At 39.6% G+C, this 18,878-nt stretch overlaps 1 protein-coding gene across 2 annotated transcripts in view; it reads right to left on the minus strand.

Moving 5' to 3' along the window:
* The window catches only part of GLRB (glycine receptor beta), a 75,596-nt gene extending 56,965 nt beyond the window's left edge, over positions 1–18,631 (minus strand). For both annotated transcript variants that reach the window (XM_082608842.1, XM_082608843.1), the window contains exons 1-2: positions 18,545–18,631; positions 16,294–16,444 (exon numbers count right to left, since the gene is read on the minus strand). In XM_082608842.1, coding sequence (XP_082464968.1) covers positions 16,294–16,415 — 122 coding nt within the window. In that variant the 5' untranslated portion in view covers positions 16,416–16,444; positions 18,545–18,631. The remainder of the gene's footprint in view (positions 1–16,293; positions 16,445–18,544) is intronic.
* Between the last annotated feature and the right edge of the window lie 247 nt (positions 18,632–18,878).

The following is an 18,878-nucleotide window of genomic DNA, read 5'->3' on the forward strand; positions in this document are numbered from 1 at the left end:
ATGGGCCTGGAGGACAGGATGCTAAGTGAGGTAAGCCAGTTTCAGAAGCACAAATACTGCAGGATTCCACTTATATGAGGAACCTAAAATAGTCACACTCATAGAGACAAAGGAAAAAATGGGGGTTGGTGAGAGTGAGGAGGCAACTGGAGTTGGTCATCAACAGGTGTAAAATTTCACTTAAGTAAGATGAGTATGTTCTGGAAATCTACTGTACAACGTTGTACCTAAAGTCAACCACACTGTATTGGACACAAAATCTGTGAAAAGGAGTAGATCTCATGCTAAGTGTTCTCGCCACAATGAAAATATTTTAAATTAAAAAAAAAACCAACAACAATATCCAGTGACAACTCGCCCCCAAAGAAAATCCACACTGTATTTATACATAACAAAATATTGTGACTGAGTTATTACTCAATTTAAGATAGAAAAAAAATCAGTCACATTACTAGTTTGCTTTTGTTTTTTTTTAAACCAAATGGCTGATTATTTGAACTATTTCCCTAGGTAATATTTGAAAACCAAGTTTAACGTCCTGGTTTTCTTCTAAGGAAAATCTGGCCCATGAAGAGATAAAAAAGTGAATACTAGCAGGACAAAATATCACTGGGTGTAGTTCCTAAATACTTGGACTTCAAAAGTTAATAAAATAAAGCTACTCTTTGTTACCACCCCCAAAAGAAGAGTTGGACTATACTGACTCCAGAAAAGGAGAAAAACTGACTAGAAACAAGTGTGGGTTTCAGAAACTTGTGGGAATTTTTCTTTACATTAGTCTGTGTTGTAAAATCTGAGTATGTGATAAAAGATGCAGTTGAGTGGAAAAACTTGGAAATATTAATTCCCATTTCAGATTCCCTCCCCCCCCCAAAAAAAAACCCCAGAGTCAATGAAATCTAAGTCATGGGAGACATAATTAGTCCTGCATGGAGGTGGGGAGTGCCTTCTCTGAAAGGGGAAAGGTGGGGAATACAGGCAGGATCATATGCCTGGTGGGAAAACAGTCAGACAGATGTCCTGTCCTCCTTGAAAGTTTCACTCTAACAATCAAAAACACTCAGAGAAAAATTCTCTTGTTTACCTGCCAAGAATTAAGCTATCACAGAGCACCCAGAAGATAAAAAATGAAATATACTGAATTGCATTTTAAAACAATTCCGAACCTTAAAGGTAACCAAAAATACATCAATGTGACTGATTTTGAAACTTACGTTTTAAAGGTGTTATGATACAGTATCCAATACTGTTGCCAAATGATTCACTAATCATGACTAATATCAATTACGGCCTATCCTTGTCTATATTTGTTAACACCTTTGGGGGAAAATGTTCTGTGAGTGTAAATTTTTCAAGAGTTGAATCTATTTCTCCCTCACAGAACCCATACTTAAATAGAACTACCATTCTTCATATTCTGCACGGGTAGCATTCAACACATATTGAGTTAGCCAACTGCAGCCAGGCACCTTCCTCAGCCTCGGAAAAGTGCGCACAAAACAACATGCAAAAACACCTGCCCTCCTGGAGTTCAACCCTGGACTCGTGGAGTGATTGCCGCCGGACAGGAATCCAAAAGCCCCCAGTTCCCAGTCCTGAAAGAGCACTGTTCAGTGCTAAGGTTTGCATCTGATGCAGTTTCAAATACCCATGATCCAGCCACATTTAGGAAAGGGTGGTTATCACAACTTGATGATAAATATCTCCATTCCCAGTTCATTTGCTTTGCCTATTTTCCCACATACGTTGCTCTGTTTACCTTTTTATTTCACGTTCATCTAAAAATTAGAAACAAAATAGAGTCCATATCATGTTAGGGACCATCCCAAGCTTTTGTATCTACTTGTGTGAAGATGGATATGCTGATTCTAAACTTCACAGGGAAATGCTATGAGCCCAGGACGGCCAAGGTGACACAGAAGGAGAACCAAGCAGGAGATGTGAGGCTTTTCACTCCCTTGATGGGGGGTGTGTCACTGCACAAGGTGAGCAGTCCTGGACCAGAGGGACAGAAAAGAGAAGTGATAACAGACCTACAGTAAATGTTCACTTTCCAGTTAGCAAAGTAAGGAGAGCCTTTTGCATAAATGTGCTGACACCACTGGATGTGCCTGTCTCATCATACACAAACAATGAGCTGAAGTGGGCTACAGAGCTAAATGTGAAACATGAAACAGTGACAGCCTCTAGGAAAATAAGCAAAACAGACTACTTCGTGACCTGCATCAGAGAAAGATTTCTTAAATAAAACACAAAAGCATTAATAAAAATTAATAAATCAGACTTCATTAAAAATAAGCACTTTAAATTAGGAGTTTGGAATTAACAGATATATACTACTGTATACAAAACAGATAACCAACAAGGACCTACTGTATAGCAAAGGGAACTCTACTCAGTACTCTGTAATGATCTATATGGAAAAAGAATCTAACAGTGGATACATGTACATGTATAACTGAATCACTCTGGTGTACCCCTGAAAGTAATGCAACATTGTAAATCAACTATACTTCAAAAGAAAAGAATAAGCACTTCAGTTCATCAAGAGACACTGTTAAGACATGAAAATTTATAACAAAGATGGGAGAACTGACTGTAGTACAGTCATCCAGCCATATCTGCAACCAGGATTCAACCAACCTCAGGTGGAAAACCTGCGAGGAGAAAAAATTTCCAGAAAGTTCCAAAAAGCCAAACTTGAGTCTGCAGTGTGCTGGCAACTATTTACATAGCGTTTACATGGCATGAGGCACTGCAAGCACCCTAGAGATGATTCTTTGCACTGTACATCGTTGTTATATATACTTTTTCTGTATGGTTTATGATGATTTTGAGATTGTCACCATATCATTCTGAGCCTTCCTAAACCATATATTAAAGGCAAGATCCCCTTCTCATCTAAAAAAAAAGAAATATGTAGCCCTTGACATGAGAGGCACCATTAGTGACAGCATCCTGGCTCTGAAAGCCATGCCCCCTGAGTCTGAATTCTGCTTTACTAGCGGTGTGGTCCTGGACACCTAACCCCTCAATTAGCTGTCTTGTAAACCGTGCTGATAATCCTGGAAAATCACTCTTTTTCATAAAAGGCATGTTTTCAGAATCAAATTAGGTGATTTAAGTAAGAGCTTACAACACACCTAATACTTGGTGTTATACATCAATCAGTGCACGGTACCCTATCTTGAGTCATTGGCAAAGGAACAGAAACTGGTTACAATTAAGAAGACCCCGTAGGGCTTCCCTTGTGGTGCAGTGGGTAAGAATCCATCTGCCAATGCAGGGGACACGGGTTCGAGCCCTGGTCCGGGAAGATCCCACGTGCCGTGGAGCAACTAAGCCCGTGAGCCACAACTACTGAGCCTGCGTGCCACAACTACTGAAGCCCATGTGCCTAGAGCCGGAGCTCCGCAACAAGAGAAGCCACCACAGTGAGAAGCCCGCTCACCGCAACAAAGAGTAGACCCCCCTCGCTGCAACTAGAGAAAGCCCGCGCAGAGCAACAAAGACCCAATGCAGTCAAACATAAATACATAAAAATAAACAAAGTAAAAAAAAAAAAAAAAAAGACCCCTAGTCAGAAAAAAGCTGATCCAAATCTGTTGAAGTTTTCAGTATGTGATTTGATTCACAAATATGTAGAATATCCTGATTTCTTACACATACACATAACGTAAATTCATGTATCTTCTTTTCCAAATCAACACTCTAATCCTACCGCTCCCTCGAAATTTATAGCACCGAGCTAGTAAAAGGGAGTGTTTTCCTTGCTACTACAAACAAAACTCAAAAACAAGATATTCAGGTTTTCCCTGATGGCACAGTGGTTGAGAGTCCGCCTGCCGATGCATGGGATACGGGTTCGTGCCCCAGTCCGGGAGGATCCCACATGCCGCGGAGCGGCTGGGCCCATGAGCCATGGCCGCTGAGCCTGCGCTTCCGGAGCCTGTGCTCTGCAACGGGAGAGGCCACAACAGTGAGAGGCCCGTGTACCACAAAAAAAAAAAAAAAAAAAAAAAAAGATTAAATAGATAAATAAATAAATACATAAAAGATGTTAAAGATGGTGTTCCCATGTAATGTTCTTAAAGAAGCAGTACAAAATATTAAATTCATTAAATTTGCAATTTAAATCCATATTATTTTAATATTCTGCATGAAAAAAATGGGAAGTATCCAGACAGCACTTCTGCTGCACAGAAAACTAAACTATGACAATTGTTCCAAAGAACAGCACTTGGATGACTGTTTGACTTGCTAGTGAACAAGAGACTTTTCATGCAACACTGTTTTCATGGAAGACCATGGAAAACCTATGGTGATTCAGACTTGGATATTTGGCAAAAAAGTCTTCACAAGTGAAAGAAGAAAGCCCATAAGTTCAAGAAAAACTAATGGGAGTATTTGCTGCCAGTAATAAAATACGAGTTTTCAAACAACTGGAATTTTAGAAAACTTAATATTCACCACCATGAACTTGACAATTTCCTGATACTAACAGACTTTCCAGTGAGATCGAAAGCAATAGTAAATGGATGTGATTATTTGATACTGTATAATGAAACCTGTCAACATTTGGAAGATCTGAAAAACCCAGCAAACCAATATTTTCCAAATGATCAATGCGTGTTATAAATTCATGTTTGGGCAGAAAAAAAAAAGCCATTCAAAATGAAAGACCAGAAAATTTTAATACAGCAGAGATCAAAATGTTCACTGATCTGATTTCAGATTTTATATCACAACTAACTTTTAAGGAACTATCACTTGTCAAATTTTGGCATGGCATTAAAAAGGACTATTCATAATTACGGAAAGGCTATTGAAATACTCTTCCCTTTTTCAATTATATGTCAGCATGAGGTCATATTTTCTTCACCTACTTCAACCAAAACAATATATCACAACAAACGGAATCCAGAAGCAGATATGAGAATTCAGCTGTCTTCCATTTTGCCAGCCACTGAACAGATAGGAACATTGTAAGACAATGCCACTTTTCTCACTATTTTTTTTATTTTTGAAAATATAGTTAATTTTCATAAAACTAAGTTATTCATGTTAATCTGCAATGAGTATATTTTAGGTAATTTAATAAATATTTTTTTAAATTTCGGTTTCAATTTATAAAAAGGCAACATCAATAGATAACTCCCACATAAACTAAAGCTCACTGTGTCCTTAAACATGCTTCAGATTGTAAAGAGGTCCTAAGACCAAAGTTTGAGAGCCACTGTTATAGAGGATGAACTACAGAGGACAGGATGGAATTCAGGAGTCTGGGGTAGTCCCTGCAACAACAGATTCAAGGTGAAATGATTAGAACCCAACAAGGACCACACCCGTTGAGATGCGGAGAAATAGCCAGATGCAAGTGTCCTTTCTGAGCAAGAATCAACAGAATGAGTAACTGATGAGATGATCCAGGCGAGCGTCCAGGACAGAATTGAAGATGTTTCAGCTGTTTCTCATGAAAGGTTGGGTGTGGAGCTGAGGAAGGCTGATGGCAGAGCTGGTTTGATATATTAACTTTGAGGTCCAGTAGGAAGTTACAAATAATGACCTGGAACTCACAAGAGTAGTTACACCTGGAGATAAGGATATGTGTGTAACCACAGACACAGGTAGAAATTACTCAGGGGAAGAGCGATAAGTAAGAAGATAAAAGGACCAAGATGAACATCTAGCAACATCCAGGATATGAATATGTGGCAAAACCCACTATTTCTGGACAGACAAAAAAGAATAGCTGGGAAGGTGTCTAATCAGGGGTAGCAGGAGAGGCAGACGCAAAGCTGGAAGGCAAATCAGGGCAGAGGGGTTGGGGGTAAGAGATCACTTCAGGATGCAGAAGACAATCATTTGTCCTTGTCAAGTAATGTAAGGACTCCAAAGAAATTTTTCAGATTTGCTTAAAAGGAATAAAATAAATATCTTCATCAAAAAACAGAATGGTGGCAGGAGTCAATACTAATAGGAGAACTAAGTGGTTCTACTGTTTCCTTTGTTACAACAATAATGTCTGGCTTTTGCAATTCAAAGAAATCCAAGTAAAGAAAAGGAAAAAATTGTGAATTAGAGCTGAAATTGTGGGCTGTCAGTTTCAGAAATGTGACAATGAACACAGAGGAAAAAACAAAGTTGATGAAATAGGAATACAAAAACTATGCATTTGGGACTTCCCTGGTGGTCCAGCAATTAAGACTCCATGTTTCCAATGCTGGGGATGCGGGTTCAATCCCTGGTTGGGGAACTAAGATCCCACATGCCATGCAGTGCAGCCAAACAAACAAACAAACGAAAATCTATGCATTTTTTCAGGTTGGCGACACTTCAGCATAGTTTTAAGCCCTTAGAAAAAGGAGCCAAAGAAGAGAAGACGACGAAGCATGGGCAAGAAGAGTGATGATGGGGGGCGTCTCAGAAGGGGGTGGGGGATGGAATCCTGGACTGAGAAAAGGACATCCCTCTTCCTCCCGGTCAGGAGCCAAGGAGAAGAGAAAGGATGATGCCACAGGCAGCTCTGGAGGGAAGATGGAGTGGTGAGTGAGCTCGAGTCTAGCAACTTCTATTTTTTTTCTTTAAAGTAGAAGTTCGTATTGTAGGTGAAGACTGAAAGGGGTATTGATCAAGGACTGAAACCATTATTAGGGAAAGAGAAACATGGAGCCACTAAGGGCTAGTGAAGAATTGAGGCACCACAATGAAGACCCAGCCAAGGCTACATCAACACACAAAATAAACCAATGAAGATTCCAAACAACATTTGTAGAATGAAACTGAAAACATTATAGATATTCCGGTCAAATACATATGGAATTCCTGGGAGATATTAAAGGGTGTTGCAATACGACCTTTGGATTATCTCAGCAGCCACGTCCATGGTGTAACTGAGAGCTGAACACAGATGCAAAGAAGGCTATGAGTCCACTCACTAAATGTAGGTCTTTTCTATTAGGTTACTCTTGGGAGTGGAGTCCTAAACTCCCCCGAATCATCAAGAATTCCTCCTACTGTTTTCTCACAGGAGGACTAATAAAGATCAGATGTTTCACATTCTCCAAAAAAGTCTATTAGTGATTGAATCATTTTTTTCTGTTATTCCAATCAGAGCTCTTAGAAAGGTAATTTTCTATTTACATCATCTCTCAGAGGAGCTATTTGTATGTACATAAATTGGAATAATTTGCTTCTTGAATTCTAAGTGTAAATTTCCATGTTGAGGACAAAGGAACTCATTTATGACATGCTCTCTGCTCTCTGGAAGACCTCAGTGATGTGCTTTTTTCAGGTAGTAGCTCAAGAAGAATACAGGAGACTTCGGCAAAGATACTGTATCCTTTACTGCATTACAGAAATCATTCACCTCCAAAAGAAAACAAAAGACAAACACAGGACACCTTTTTGTAAGTCAAATTCCTCAGTTTGTGAAAAATTAAAGAGTTAAGAATGGGTACAATTCACCTTGCACACATGTGATTCTTCTACTTGGGAGGATGATTACATACCTACATTTTGATAAGTCAACTCTGCAATTAGACCCCTTAGTAATTAACTTGCTTAAGAAACAGAATTTTGTGTATTCTCTTTCCATTGGTTAGGCTTGTCTAGTTCTAAATCAGAAAATGAAAAATCTTGACAAAAACAGGAATAGTTAGCCCTGAATATAAAGGTAGCAAAACAATCATAAATAAAACTTGACTGCATCATAATAGAGTTGGAGTGAATGAATGAAATTAGGAAACTACTGAGATGAAACTTTTCACCATAAGAATGAGAAAATTGAGACCCAAATAAATTAAATGACTTATTGAAAGTTATGAAGCCCATCAGCAAGGTCCTAATTGAGATACAGCAGTGGGTTTTCTCCCAAATTACAAGGTTTTATCCATTTAGATTAAGCAGACATGCAAAGGGAATTTTAAACAATGCATGTTTCAAGGTGATCTCTAAACATGGTCCCAGTGAGCCACTGACCCATCAAAAGATTAATTTATGATTTTTCTATTTGATCAGTCACCCATTTGATTCCATTTGATTTAGTAAGTATAAACGTAGCTGAAATGCAAAGAACATTGAAGTAGGCAGAATATGAAACTATATATATATATGAAAGTGTGTATCTTTATGAAAGTGTGTGTGTTTATATATATTCTTCCTACTTCAAAATTCCTTGAACCAGACCTTAATTTATGCCTACTAAATGAAAGTGTATATACTGTAATGAAAGTGGAGAGTCAGAGCCATCTCATCTCAAGTATTTATAATTTGGCTGAAGAGTTAACACAATATATACATTTCAACTAAAAAATAAAAGATATCATAGGAAGAATATTACTACTAAATCTAATCAAGTGTCAAAACATACAGGATGCACAAAAAGGATTCTAAGAGGTCAAGAAGAGGGAGTTTAATTTTAGCTCTAATCATAAGCTCATGAAACCTTGGTGAAAAGAACTTTTAAATTTGGCAACTTCCCAGTTCATCACTCTGGTGACAAAGAACCTCCCAAGGAAATCCTTGGATAGTTATATCGTTGGATAGTTATATCCTACCCTTTCAAATGGAAATGTCTTCCTCTATGTTTCTCTCTTTGATCTTGGTTCTATAACTTGAGGTCTAAATATGAATTCTAGTTCATATTATATGAAAACTCCTCAAAATGGGGGATTACTCATCTACTCTTAAAGAAAATAACCCACGGTAAACCTATCAAACCACAGACTTTCATGTTCCTGCAAACGCTGATCATGATTCTCTGAACAAACTCCCACGTAAATCCAATCCTCACAAACGAATGCAACTAGAATTCAACACAATGTTCCAGGTATGATATACCCACCACGAAATTAACCTTTTTTTTCTCTGCAAACACTGTATTTCTATCAAGGTCCAAGACCTCAATGCATTAACAGCCATAGCATGCTAATAATTTGCACTAATCTTACTTTCAATGAACACTTCTAATTGTTTAAAAGGTTTCATCAGGCAAGGTAATGACTGAGATGAGCCCTGAAGGACTGCGTAGATTAGGTAGGAGGTTGTCGCTCTATAACCATAAGCATGTCTAAGCATAAGCAGTGGCAGGTTGGCACAAGGACAGATCAGCCTTTCTAAGATGAAAGAGTAGTTTCGCACAAAGTTCCACATGTAAATCAGAGAGACCTTTGAAAGTCAGAGTGAACAGTCTGCCCTGGATCCTTGAGGGAATAAGAAGACATTGTGGGTCTGGAACATAAGATTAACAAGATGAAAATGGAAACGGCATGTAAGATGAACAATAATGAGCGGGGAAGAAAATACGGCAAGTAATTAGGAAACTATTGTAACAGACTATGTTGAAAATGACAGTAAGAGGAGATGCAATGAACAGGACAGATACAGGAGATCGTTTTAAGAGAAAACAGGTTCCATTTAAGTTTCATGCCCGAATAACTAAAATAATGAGGATTCTGATTTAAAGACCTAGGAAATTATTTGGAAAGGGAAGATCATTAATTCAATTGACTGCAAAATAATATCATGCCATTAAATCAGAATTGTTCGTTAGGTAGTAAGAAATACATAACTGCCCATCAATGAAAAATTTGATCTACCTTTGTTATAGTAATAATAATACAGGCAGTTTTCAATTATACCATTGTACAGATTCTCCATATCCATTTCCAATCAGCCTTTCATTCTGGGGCCAATGTATTTATCTTGAACATTTCCATTAGGAAGTAAGAAAATGGAACTAAACTGAAATCAATCCATTCTATTAATGAATAACAGGTAATAAAATCAGAATAGGAAGAAAATGGCTAACATTATACTTAACCCAACCCTTCTTACTACACAGAACTGATGTCCACAAATACTACCATTAAATGGTATCTCTCTGAAGGAGACAAAAAAAACTCATATTGGTATCAAACACATTTATACACACACACAACTTTTTTAGGTTGTGAACAAACTAATAAAAATTAATCATATTGTTTCTCATTACACACACAGAACCATAAATCTTCATGTCATGATTTTAAAGCTAGAGTACCAACAGTTTGGAGGAAAGATCATTAGGATGAAGTAAAGCTATGCAAACATGACCGAACAGTCATATAAATAATAGCAGCCCTCATCAAGTATCAATTAAGGGCTTCTTATGATGCTTCTTCACACCTAAGATACAAGTCTGGGCCCAAAATGGGAGAAAGATTTCAAATGTAACTTGTAAGCAAATTAGTTACACTTACGGTGAGCTATCAGATGCCTGAAATTCAAACAGTCCTCAACAAATGGTAGAAAGTTCCCTAACTCAGCGATGACAAAAATGTCAGTATGTGTCAAGAGGTTACAGTCGGGCCAAATTCGGTATTAAAAAGTGTTATTGTGTCTGCTATGAGTACAAATAGAAATGACAAATAATGCTTTGGTTTTGGTTCAAATAATTCTGTTTTGTTTTGTTTTCATTCATTCAATCAAGAATTCTGAAAGTATATTTTAGAATGTTCTGGTTTCATATACAATAGACATATAAATACAAATCCATAAACTTATGTCCTCTTCTTATCAGTTATGGCAGGCATTGATCAGATAATTAATATTCATCATCCCTCAATCATTATTTCTTGAGATTAACAGTAGCTTGACATATTATTCCGATTGGTTTAGGTCAGAAAAAAGATGGTCTGAGTTTGAAAGATATTCAAAAAACCTGATTACTCGTGAAGTTTCAAGAAGAAATGCTACCACTGCAAGTTTTTAAATCCTTACTATTACACCTAGATATACTTATTTCATATGGTAGAGCTCTCCATGACAATGCACCAAAAATAGCAGCCAAGTTATTTAAATCTGGAAGGAGATTAAAATTTTAAAAGGTGATTCTTTCTATATCATTCTGCAATTGGATAATCATAAGACCGTCATCACATACAATATATTAGAATCAAAGACTCTTAAAAATCTCACAAATTGAAATGTCCTTAAACACCACTGTCTGGCCAAACTACCTACCTAAAGCTCAAACTTTCTATAAAATATGCCTTCAACTAATTATCCCTGGTGGCGGAGTGCTTGGGGTTGCTGTGAGCTCTACTGCCTCTGTTCCCAGGCAATTATATCTGGCAGAATGTTATTAGAAAGTTCTTGCTAATTTGGAGCCAAAAATATCCCTTCTCATGGTTCTACTCATTAGTGCTGGTTGTAAGTATTGGTGCCAAGCAGCAAAGTCTACTTTGTCATCTAAATCACAAGTTTTCACAAAATTGAAGATAACTGTCAAATCCCTCAGTTCCTTCAGCACCTCCTAATGTGACATTATTTTAATTACCTCAAATATTCTTTTTTTTTTTTTTTTGCGGTACGCGGGCCTCTCACTGTTGTGGCCTCTCCCGTTGTGGAGCACAGGCTCTGGACGCACAGGCTCAGTGGCCATGGCTCACGGGCCCAGCCGCTCTGTGGCATGTGGGATCTTCCCGGACCAGGGCACGAACCCATGTCTCCTGCATCGGCAGGCGGACGCCCAACCACTGCGCCACCAGGGAAGCCCCTACCTCAGTTATTCTTATTTGTCTCCCCTGAAGGTATTGACCAGCACAGTGCAGAAATCTCTATAAGTCTTGCTTTAAATAATATAATTCTTTTAAGGCTAATAATATGCTTAACACAGAACTGGTAAAATAAGAACACTAATTTCTTTCTTAAGTAACTATATATATAGTTATATTTAGCTGGGATGGAAAGATAGTGTACAGAGTTACTCATCTGCTTCAGGTTATATATTATATATCATATTACATTATATCATATTATACTATACTATAGTATATTATTATTCATTTGTATTATGGTTACAACACTATTTAATATTTTTCCACGTGTGTTCAGCCACACTGCTTTCCCCATCCTATACTTGCACACATGATTTCTGAACCAAAGTGCAGTTTATACTTCAATCTCGTTAGATTCAGCCCATCGCTTTGGACTTCCAAGGTCATATCAGATCCTAATTCTGTCTCACATACCCACCATATGTTTCAGTATCACATTACTCTCCATCTGGATGTTTCCTCTGTATAGTTTATTTTGGTCATTGATACAATGTTTATCACGAGAAGGCCAAACTTTCACCAGGAAGCATCATCCAGGCTGAAGACTCTCTACCAATAACCTAGACATTAACTACCTTCTTCTCCTTATATTGAGACTATATGTCTAAATACTGTCCAGAGAGATCATATAAATTATTTTCAAGTACTGTAACAAAATCCAGATACAGTGACTTGTAAGGGTCAACGATCTTGAGTTTGTATTCCCTCTTTAAACAAATGTTTATTGCATGTACATTTTGTACCAGGCACGATGTTGATCTTTGGTGACTAAGTCAATAAGACACAGCCCTCACGGAGTTTACAATCTAGTAGGGGAAGCAGACAATTACAGCTGATGTCACCACATCGTTTTATAAGCAGGATAGGCAATTAGGGCACCAGGAAGGCACAGAGTGTGATTGTCTAAATCAGACTGTCAGGATTAGGAAAGGTTTCCCAAAGGACACAACGAAGTTTGAGTGTGAGGTCATTATGAGACAGTCAGATTCAAGTGTTGGATGTACGGATGTGGTGCTCTTCAGAGAGATCTGGGCTGGGCACACAGATACAGGAGTCGACAGCGAACACGTGGTATTTATAGTTGTGGATTTTCATAAGACCACTGAGGCAGGGGTTAACTCATGGAAGAAGGAAACCTCTGGCATTTTGGGAAAGGGAAGAACACTTCGGAGGTGTGAAAGAGCAAGCGTGTATGAGACTTGAGTAAGGGCGTGGCCGGGATGCAAAGACACAGCCGGGGGAGTCAGAGGCCAGTGCAGCAAGAGTTTTGTGTGCTGAGCCAAGAAATCAGAACCTTTTCCAAAAGGTTATAGAGTCCCTCAGGGGGCTCTAAGCGCTGGCGTGGCTTGAGTACACTGAGCAAAATACATTCTAGGGTCAGGGTGGGGTAGGAACTGGTGGAGGAAGACAAGAAGAGGGAGACCAATAAAGAGCTCACCAGAAAGGCTGCGGGAAGAAGTGACAGCAGTGCCATGATGGGGATGGAAGTGAGGGACACACTCCCAAGATGGCGCAGACTCTGAACGTGGAAGTCTTGGCAACGACTGGACTTGAGAAGCTAAGGTAGATAGAGGGGGTCTTAGGTAACCCCTAGGATCTGAGTTTGGATGGCAAAGGATGCAAATGGAAACACTGTATTAGGAGACGTGGGGAGGATTTCTGTACTCGGGTTTTATCATTTTGAATTGAGTTTTAAGATCAAGATGGGATAACCAGGTAGAAATGGTGGATGTATGGGTACGTTCTTCAGAGAGGCTGGGCTGCATACAGCACCTTAGGCATTAATAGTGCATAGATGGAGGTACAGCCAGAGATTTGGACAAAATCACTGAGGCAGAATGTGTAGGAAATCAGAAGACCAATAAATTCAGGTCAATGTCAAATGCAAGCTTTAAAATAAAAAGCTAAACAGTGTCCAAGGACTTAATCTAAAACATAGCTTTTAATTTAAAGTTTATTGTGTATTTATTAATAGACACTAAATTTCTAAAATTTTTGAACTCAAATTTATCAGGTAGTTTGTCAACCTGGTACTGCTGCTCCAGTTACACACCAAAAAACAATGAATTATAGCATAAATTTATCATTTTTGATCTTCTCAAAACAATTAAAGGTTAAAAAAAAAATAAAGAGCCAGGGAGAGAGTATCATACGATTCAAGCTCCACATCAACCTAGAATACGAAGGGTCCTAAGTCCTTTCTACATTTAGAACCAGTTTTCCTCTTATTTCCAATCTTTGGGAAGAAATGTTACAAGAATAAAAAGGGAAGTTTCTGCTCCTGTTTACTACACGTGCACAACACGTCAACTGCATATATCCGTTTGACACCATTGCTCTTCAACTCTATTCAAAAAAAAAATTAAAGAAATCAGAACATCACTGGGCAAAATTTCACCATATTGAGGAGTATATGGAAGCCTGTACATAACTTCCGGGTTTTGTGATCTCAAATATTCCTCTTAATCAAGATGTTTTACGCTTAATCAGCTTACACAAGATGGACAAACTGGACCATCCGCTGAGGAACAAATAATTTGCATATTCTTTCTCAGCCCATTATTGTAACTGAGATTCCCAACCTGGATATTCAAAGAAATTTAATACAATGGATCCAACAATAGCCAGAGAAAACCTTAGTCTTCAGAAGTTCAGTGACCATGGAATCAAAAATCTTAGTAAAATGCTCAAACAAAAAATATACAAATGTAATTCTCCAAAGTACATCTACTTTTTAATAAGCTGGGTTTGGGGCAGCATCACCAGGGCTACTGGTAATAAAGCTTTATTCAGTCTCATAATTGCAAGAAAGTAAGTAATATAATCAAAATTTGAAAACTGTGGTAGAAAATTTCAGAGATAAAACTTTATTTTCTCAACATACCTAAAACACTGTGATACGGGCTCACCACGTGTATGTTGGGCCTTCCACTTGGAGGTTTCCATATGCACCAAAGAGAACCTTCATTGTTTCACTCTTTATCTATCAAATTTAACGTTAAAAATCTGTCCTAACCAGAGACAGCCTGAGCATATACAGTCAGTTTACATATAAGGCAACAGCGCAGTTCTGGGAAGAAATAGGATGCCCTCTAAAAGACTCTTGTAAGGTACACGGCAGCCGTAAGGCTTGCAGTTGCCATATTCAGAGCTGTGATTCATGACATTTGACAGGATACCGGGGTGGGGGTGGGGGCGGGAAGTAGGGCTGGGACGAGGGAGAGAGACTCATCTGCTTCCACAGAGAGTGGAACCCGACTGACCACAGATGGCTTGACTCCACACATAGGATCAGTGTGCCTTCAAGACAAATACAAGAGTTCACATCAATATGCCAAGATTTATCGAACAAAACGTTAAAATGAAGGATATCCAAAATATGACAAGGTGTCCTTATCCTTGGACAGAGTAAGGCCTGACCACGTCCAGTTCCCGAAAATGCTAGTCCCCTGGTTGCAGCTCAAACACTCTTATCTGTGAAGATGAGTCACACTCAGTAGGGCGGATGGGGCCATCCTGTCACACCTGGAAGCCTGGCCCTGACGTCAGGCTGTGTAGACTGGAAGAAGCAGGACTATTAACGCTGAAAACTAGGAGGTATTTCTTAACAGGGAGCTTTATGTACTACGGGGCTTTATGTGGGTCACCATACTGTCCCCAGACCTTCCGTCTCACATATTCATACAGACGTCCATTCCGAAACACCAACTCTAATATGCTTTCTTTACAAAATTTACTTCCCAGAAGGTACCTTAATCATTCTTATGGAACATCTATGAAACTATAATAATCAATATTTAAGTAATGATGATGCTGGAATAATGTTACCTGAGATCAATATAGCACTTAGGAAATCTTAATGTAAAAATAACCAGTACCAGCAAATTAATTCTTACTCCACATTACTGCATATGTTGTAACATTATTACTTAAAAGCACATATTCTGTGAAGGTTATTGATTTATATGCTGTTCAATTGTTCTAACTATTGGATATTATTTACTGTTATTCACCAGTAATAGTAACACTTTATTTTTTTTTTAATGGAGTCCAAACCATAAAATTTTGTTGCTGTTTTTTTCTGGGTGGGGAGGGAGTGGGAATTGAATTTAGATTTTGTTTTTACAGGTAACTTCAAACTTAATGACATATTTTTTGAGAAATATACTCATTTCCTAAGATAAATCTTTTACCCCCAAAAAACCCATTGAAATGGAAAATGGATCTACCATGTAATTCTTCTCCTGCCGTGCCTTAATATGAATTAAATAGACCTTAAAATCATAGTCTAGCAATCTGACTTTTTAAATGAATATTCAATTTCAGTAGTATTTTTTTTTTAAGTCAACCTTTTGAACTGGTATTTGCTCAAAGCAGGGAATCTCAGTAACCAACGAAAGTTGCACATTCAGAGTAAGAAAGAAATAGTAACTTTTTTCTACTTTTATAAAAGATGTATGAAAATTACAGAAGCCCAGGGCATGAACAAAACTTTATAAAACTTTACCTTTATCATACTGAGAATTAGCTTTCCCATTGTAAAGCCTTCTACACTCTGTCACTTTCTACCTATGAAACAAATGGGTGCAACTCTGATAGGGAAATTTCTGTTGACGTGTGTTTCAATAAACCTCTTTGATAAAAAATGCAATAATATTTCTCCGTATAAGAATATAAGACATGAAGAACATACGATGGGCATAGGTACTGGTTCTTTTTCCCCTTCCCTTTCTTTGAAGACTTCTCTTTAGAACAGGCTTCTTCAACACACAAGGAAATTAAAATAAAAAAGGCCACCGCCAATACAAACTTCATCTTGAAAAGTTAAATTTCAGGAGATCGATCTACAAGAAAGAACAAGAAAATGTTTACATTTATGAGGCAAACGGTAACTACACGACTCTTTAAGGAGTACGACCATTACTACCCAATGGACAAGGGTGTCTTGTACATCAAGTTCTCATTGCCCGTGGCAAACATCTGTCTTGCATACAGGTGCAAACATTAAGATTTTATCATATATTGGGGTTTCCCTGTTGGCGCAGTGGTTGAGAATCTGCCTGCCAATGCAGGGGACACGGGTTCGAGCCCTGGTCTGGGAAGATCCCACATGCCACGGAGCAACTAGGCCCATGAGCCACAACTACTGAGCCTGCTCATCTGGAGCCTGTGCTCCGCAACAAGAGAGGTCGCGATAGTGAGAGGCCCGCGCACCGCAATGAAGAGTGGCCCCCGCTGGCCGCAACTAGAGAAAGCCCTCGCACAGAAACAAAGACACAACACAGCCAAAAATATAAATAAATAAATAAATAAATATTTTATCATATTTTAAGCTTATTAAATATATTCAGTATAATTTTCTATTCTTTCTCTTCTGAAGAAAAAACTCTGTAAGTTCCATCTTTGAAGTCCACTTTTAGACTTTTAAAATCATATCATGTGTGTTTTCATGTATAATCATGTATAGTGTCTGTGATTTGTTTTACTTGCATAAATGCTATTTGGCTTTAAAAAAAGTTCTCATTGCTCAAACCTACGTGGTTATACTTTACTATACATTTTGTGATGGTTTCATAGTAAACGTTAGTTTAAATAATGGTTCATAGAAAATAAGACCCCTATGAGGAATACAAGGTAAGTATGAAAAAATTTCTACTGTATAGTTTCACAAAATTGTAAACTGGCATTGAATTGCACAGTATATCAATATACGCTTAGAAAGATACATGGAAAGATGTTTACACGGTTAAGATGGTTACTTCGTGCTAGGTCATTTAAATCAATGTTTTGTTTTTTAAATTTCCTCTGTTCTTTGACTTTCGCATGTATATTTTTTCAAAAACAATAAAACTGTTCTCGAAGAAAAGATAATTCTAAGTATTAAAGGACTGATAGAGAAAAAAGAAAAAAATATTATCAAAGAGTTTCACTGTCTAAATTCATTGTTTTTATTTATGTACTTTAAATTCACAAGTTACCTTTTATCCAAAAAAGGTGCTCATTGGTTTAAGTTAGCTTTTGGCTTTCCTACTCACATGATACTGACATTTATCATTCAGATGATGATTTCTGACTCCAGAAATTCTAGGTAACATTGTATGAAATAAAATAGCAAAAATAGTCAGCCTCCTCCAAATAAATACTCTTCTTAGCTGTATTTTAATAACATTTTCCATGCTCCAGGAGAACTACATTCTTGCCTATCTGATGCATTAAAAAAAAAAAAAAAAACTTTAAGCATCTCCTAAACCCTGTAGTATTTAGACCTCTTCTGCATCTTTAATTCCCAAACCATAAACAGTGTCTCCTTCACTGTTTCCTGCAGAGGAAGAGAGAGGTCTACTCCTCAGCATTCACGGAAGTCCCAGCTCCCCCCTCATAATTTGGCTTCTCTTGTGTCACGTTTTTCATCTCTCTTCCTCCCAGGAAGTCTGATCTCACATTTCTCCTTCGCAGCCCTAAGCAAGCAGGAGGAGACGCCTCCCTGGTCCTCTCTCCCGAAGACGACGGAGGGGCTCACCAGGCCCACAGCTGCCCGCGGTCACCTCGCAGCACAGGACTCCCTGCCCCGCACCCCAGCCAGCGGCGGCATCCGGCCCCGACACCTGTGCCCACGGCCGCAGGGACTGCGCCCGCCTTCCCTGCCGGCGCCAGGAAGCCCGAGGCCGTCCTGGAGGTCTGAAGGGCGGAGAGAGAGATGCCACCCCGTCCCTCTGCGTCCACCCACACCTCCCGAAGGGGGCAGCGGCAGGGGCTGACGGGCCCCGCAGACCAAACACCGCCGACGGCACCCCTGCTGCCAAGCTCACCCCCACCGCGGACTCGCGGGAGGCGCTCCCGCCTCCGCCTCCCGCCGCCGCGGCCCCCCGCGCCCCGGGCCGGCCTCGCCGCAGGGGTGCTCATCCCGGACCCCCGCGCCGCCCCTCCCTCCGGAGCCGACCTACCCTGGCGCCCCGCCCGCAGCCCCGGAGGACGCGCGCTCGGGCAGGACGCGCCGGTGCGGGGGGAGCGGCTGCGTACCGTCCCCGCGTCCCCGAGATGGGCTGACGCGCCTGCTCCGGCCGCCGAGCCTGCGCCGTGTGGTCCGCGCCTGTGCGGTCGGGGCGCTGTGCGGCCGCGGAACGGAGCGGCGACGGCGTTGGGGACGGAGATGGGCACGGCGTTGGGGACGGAGTTGGGGACGGAGATGGGGAGGGCGTTGGGGAAGGAGATGGGGACGGAGATGGGAACGGAGATGGGGACGGAGATGGGGACGGAATTGATGGGGACGGAGATGGG

Source organism: Mesoplodon mirus, assembly GCF_964341445.2.
Source record: "Mesoplodon mirus genome assembly, chromosome: 2".
NCBI classification, from domain to species: Eukaryota; Metazoa; Chordata; class Mammalia; order Artiodactyla; family Ziphiidae; genus Mesoplodon; species Mesoplodon mirus.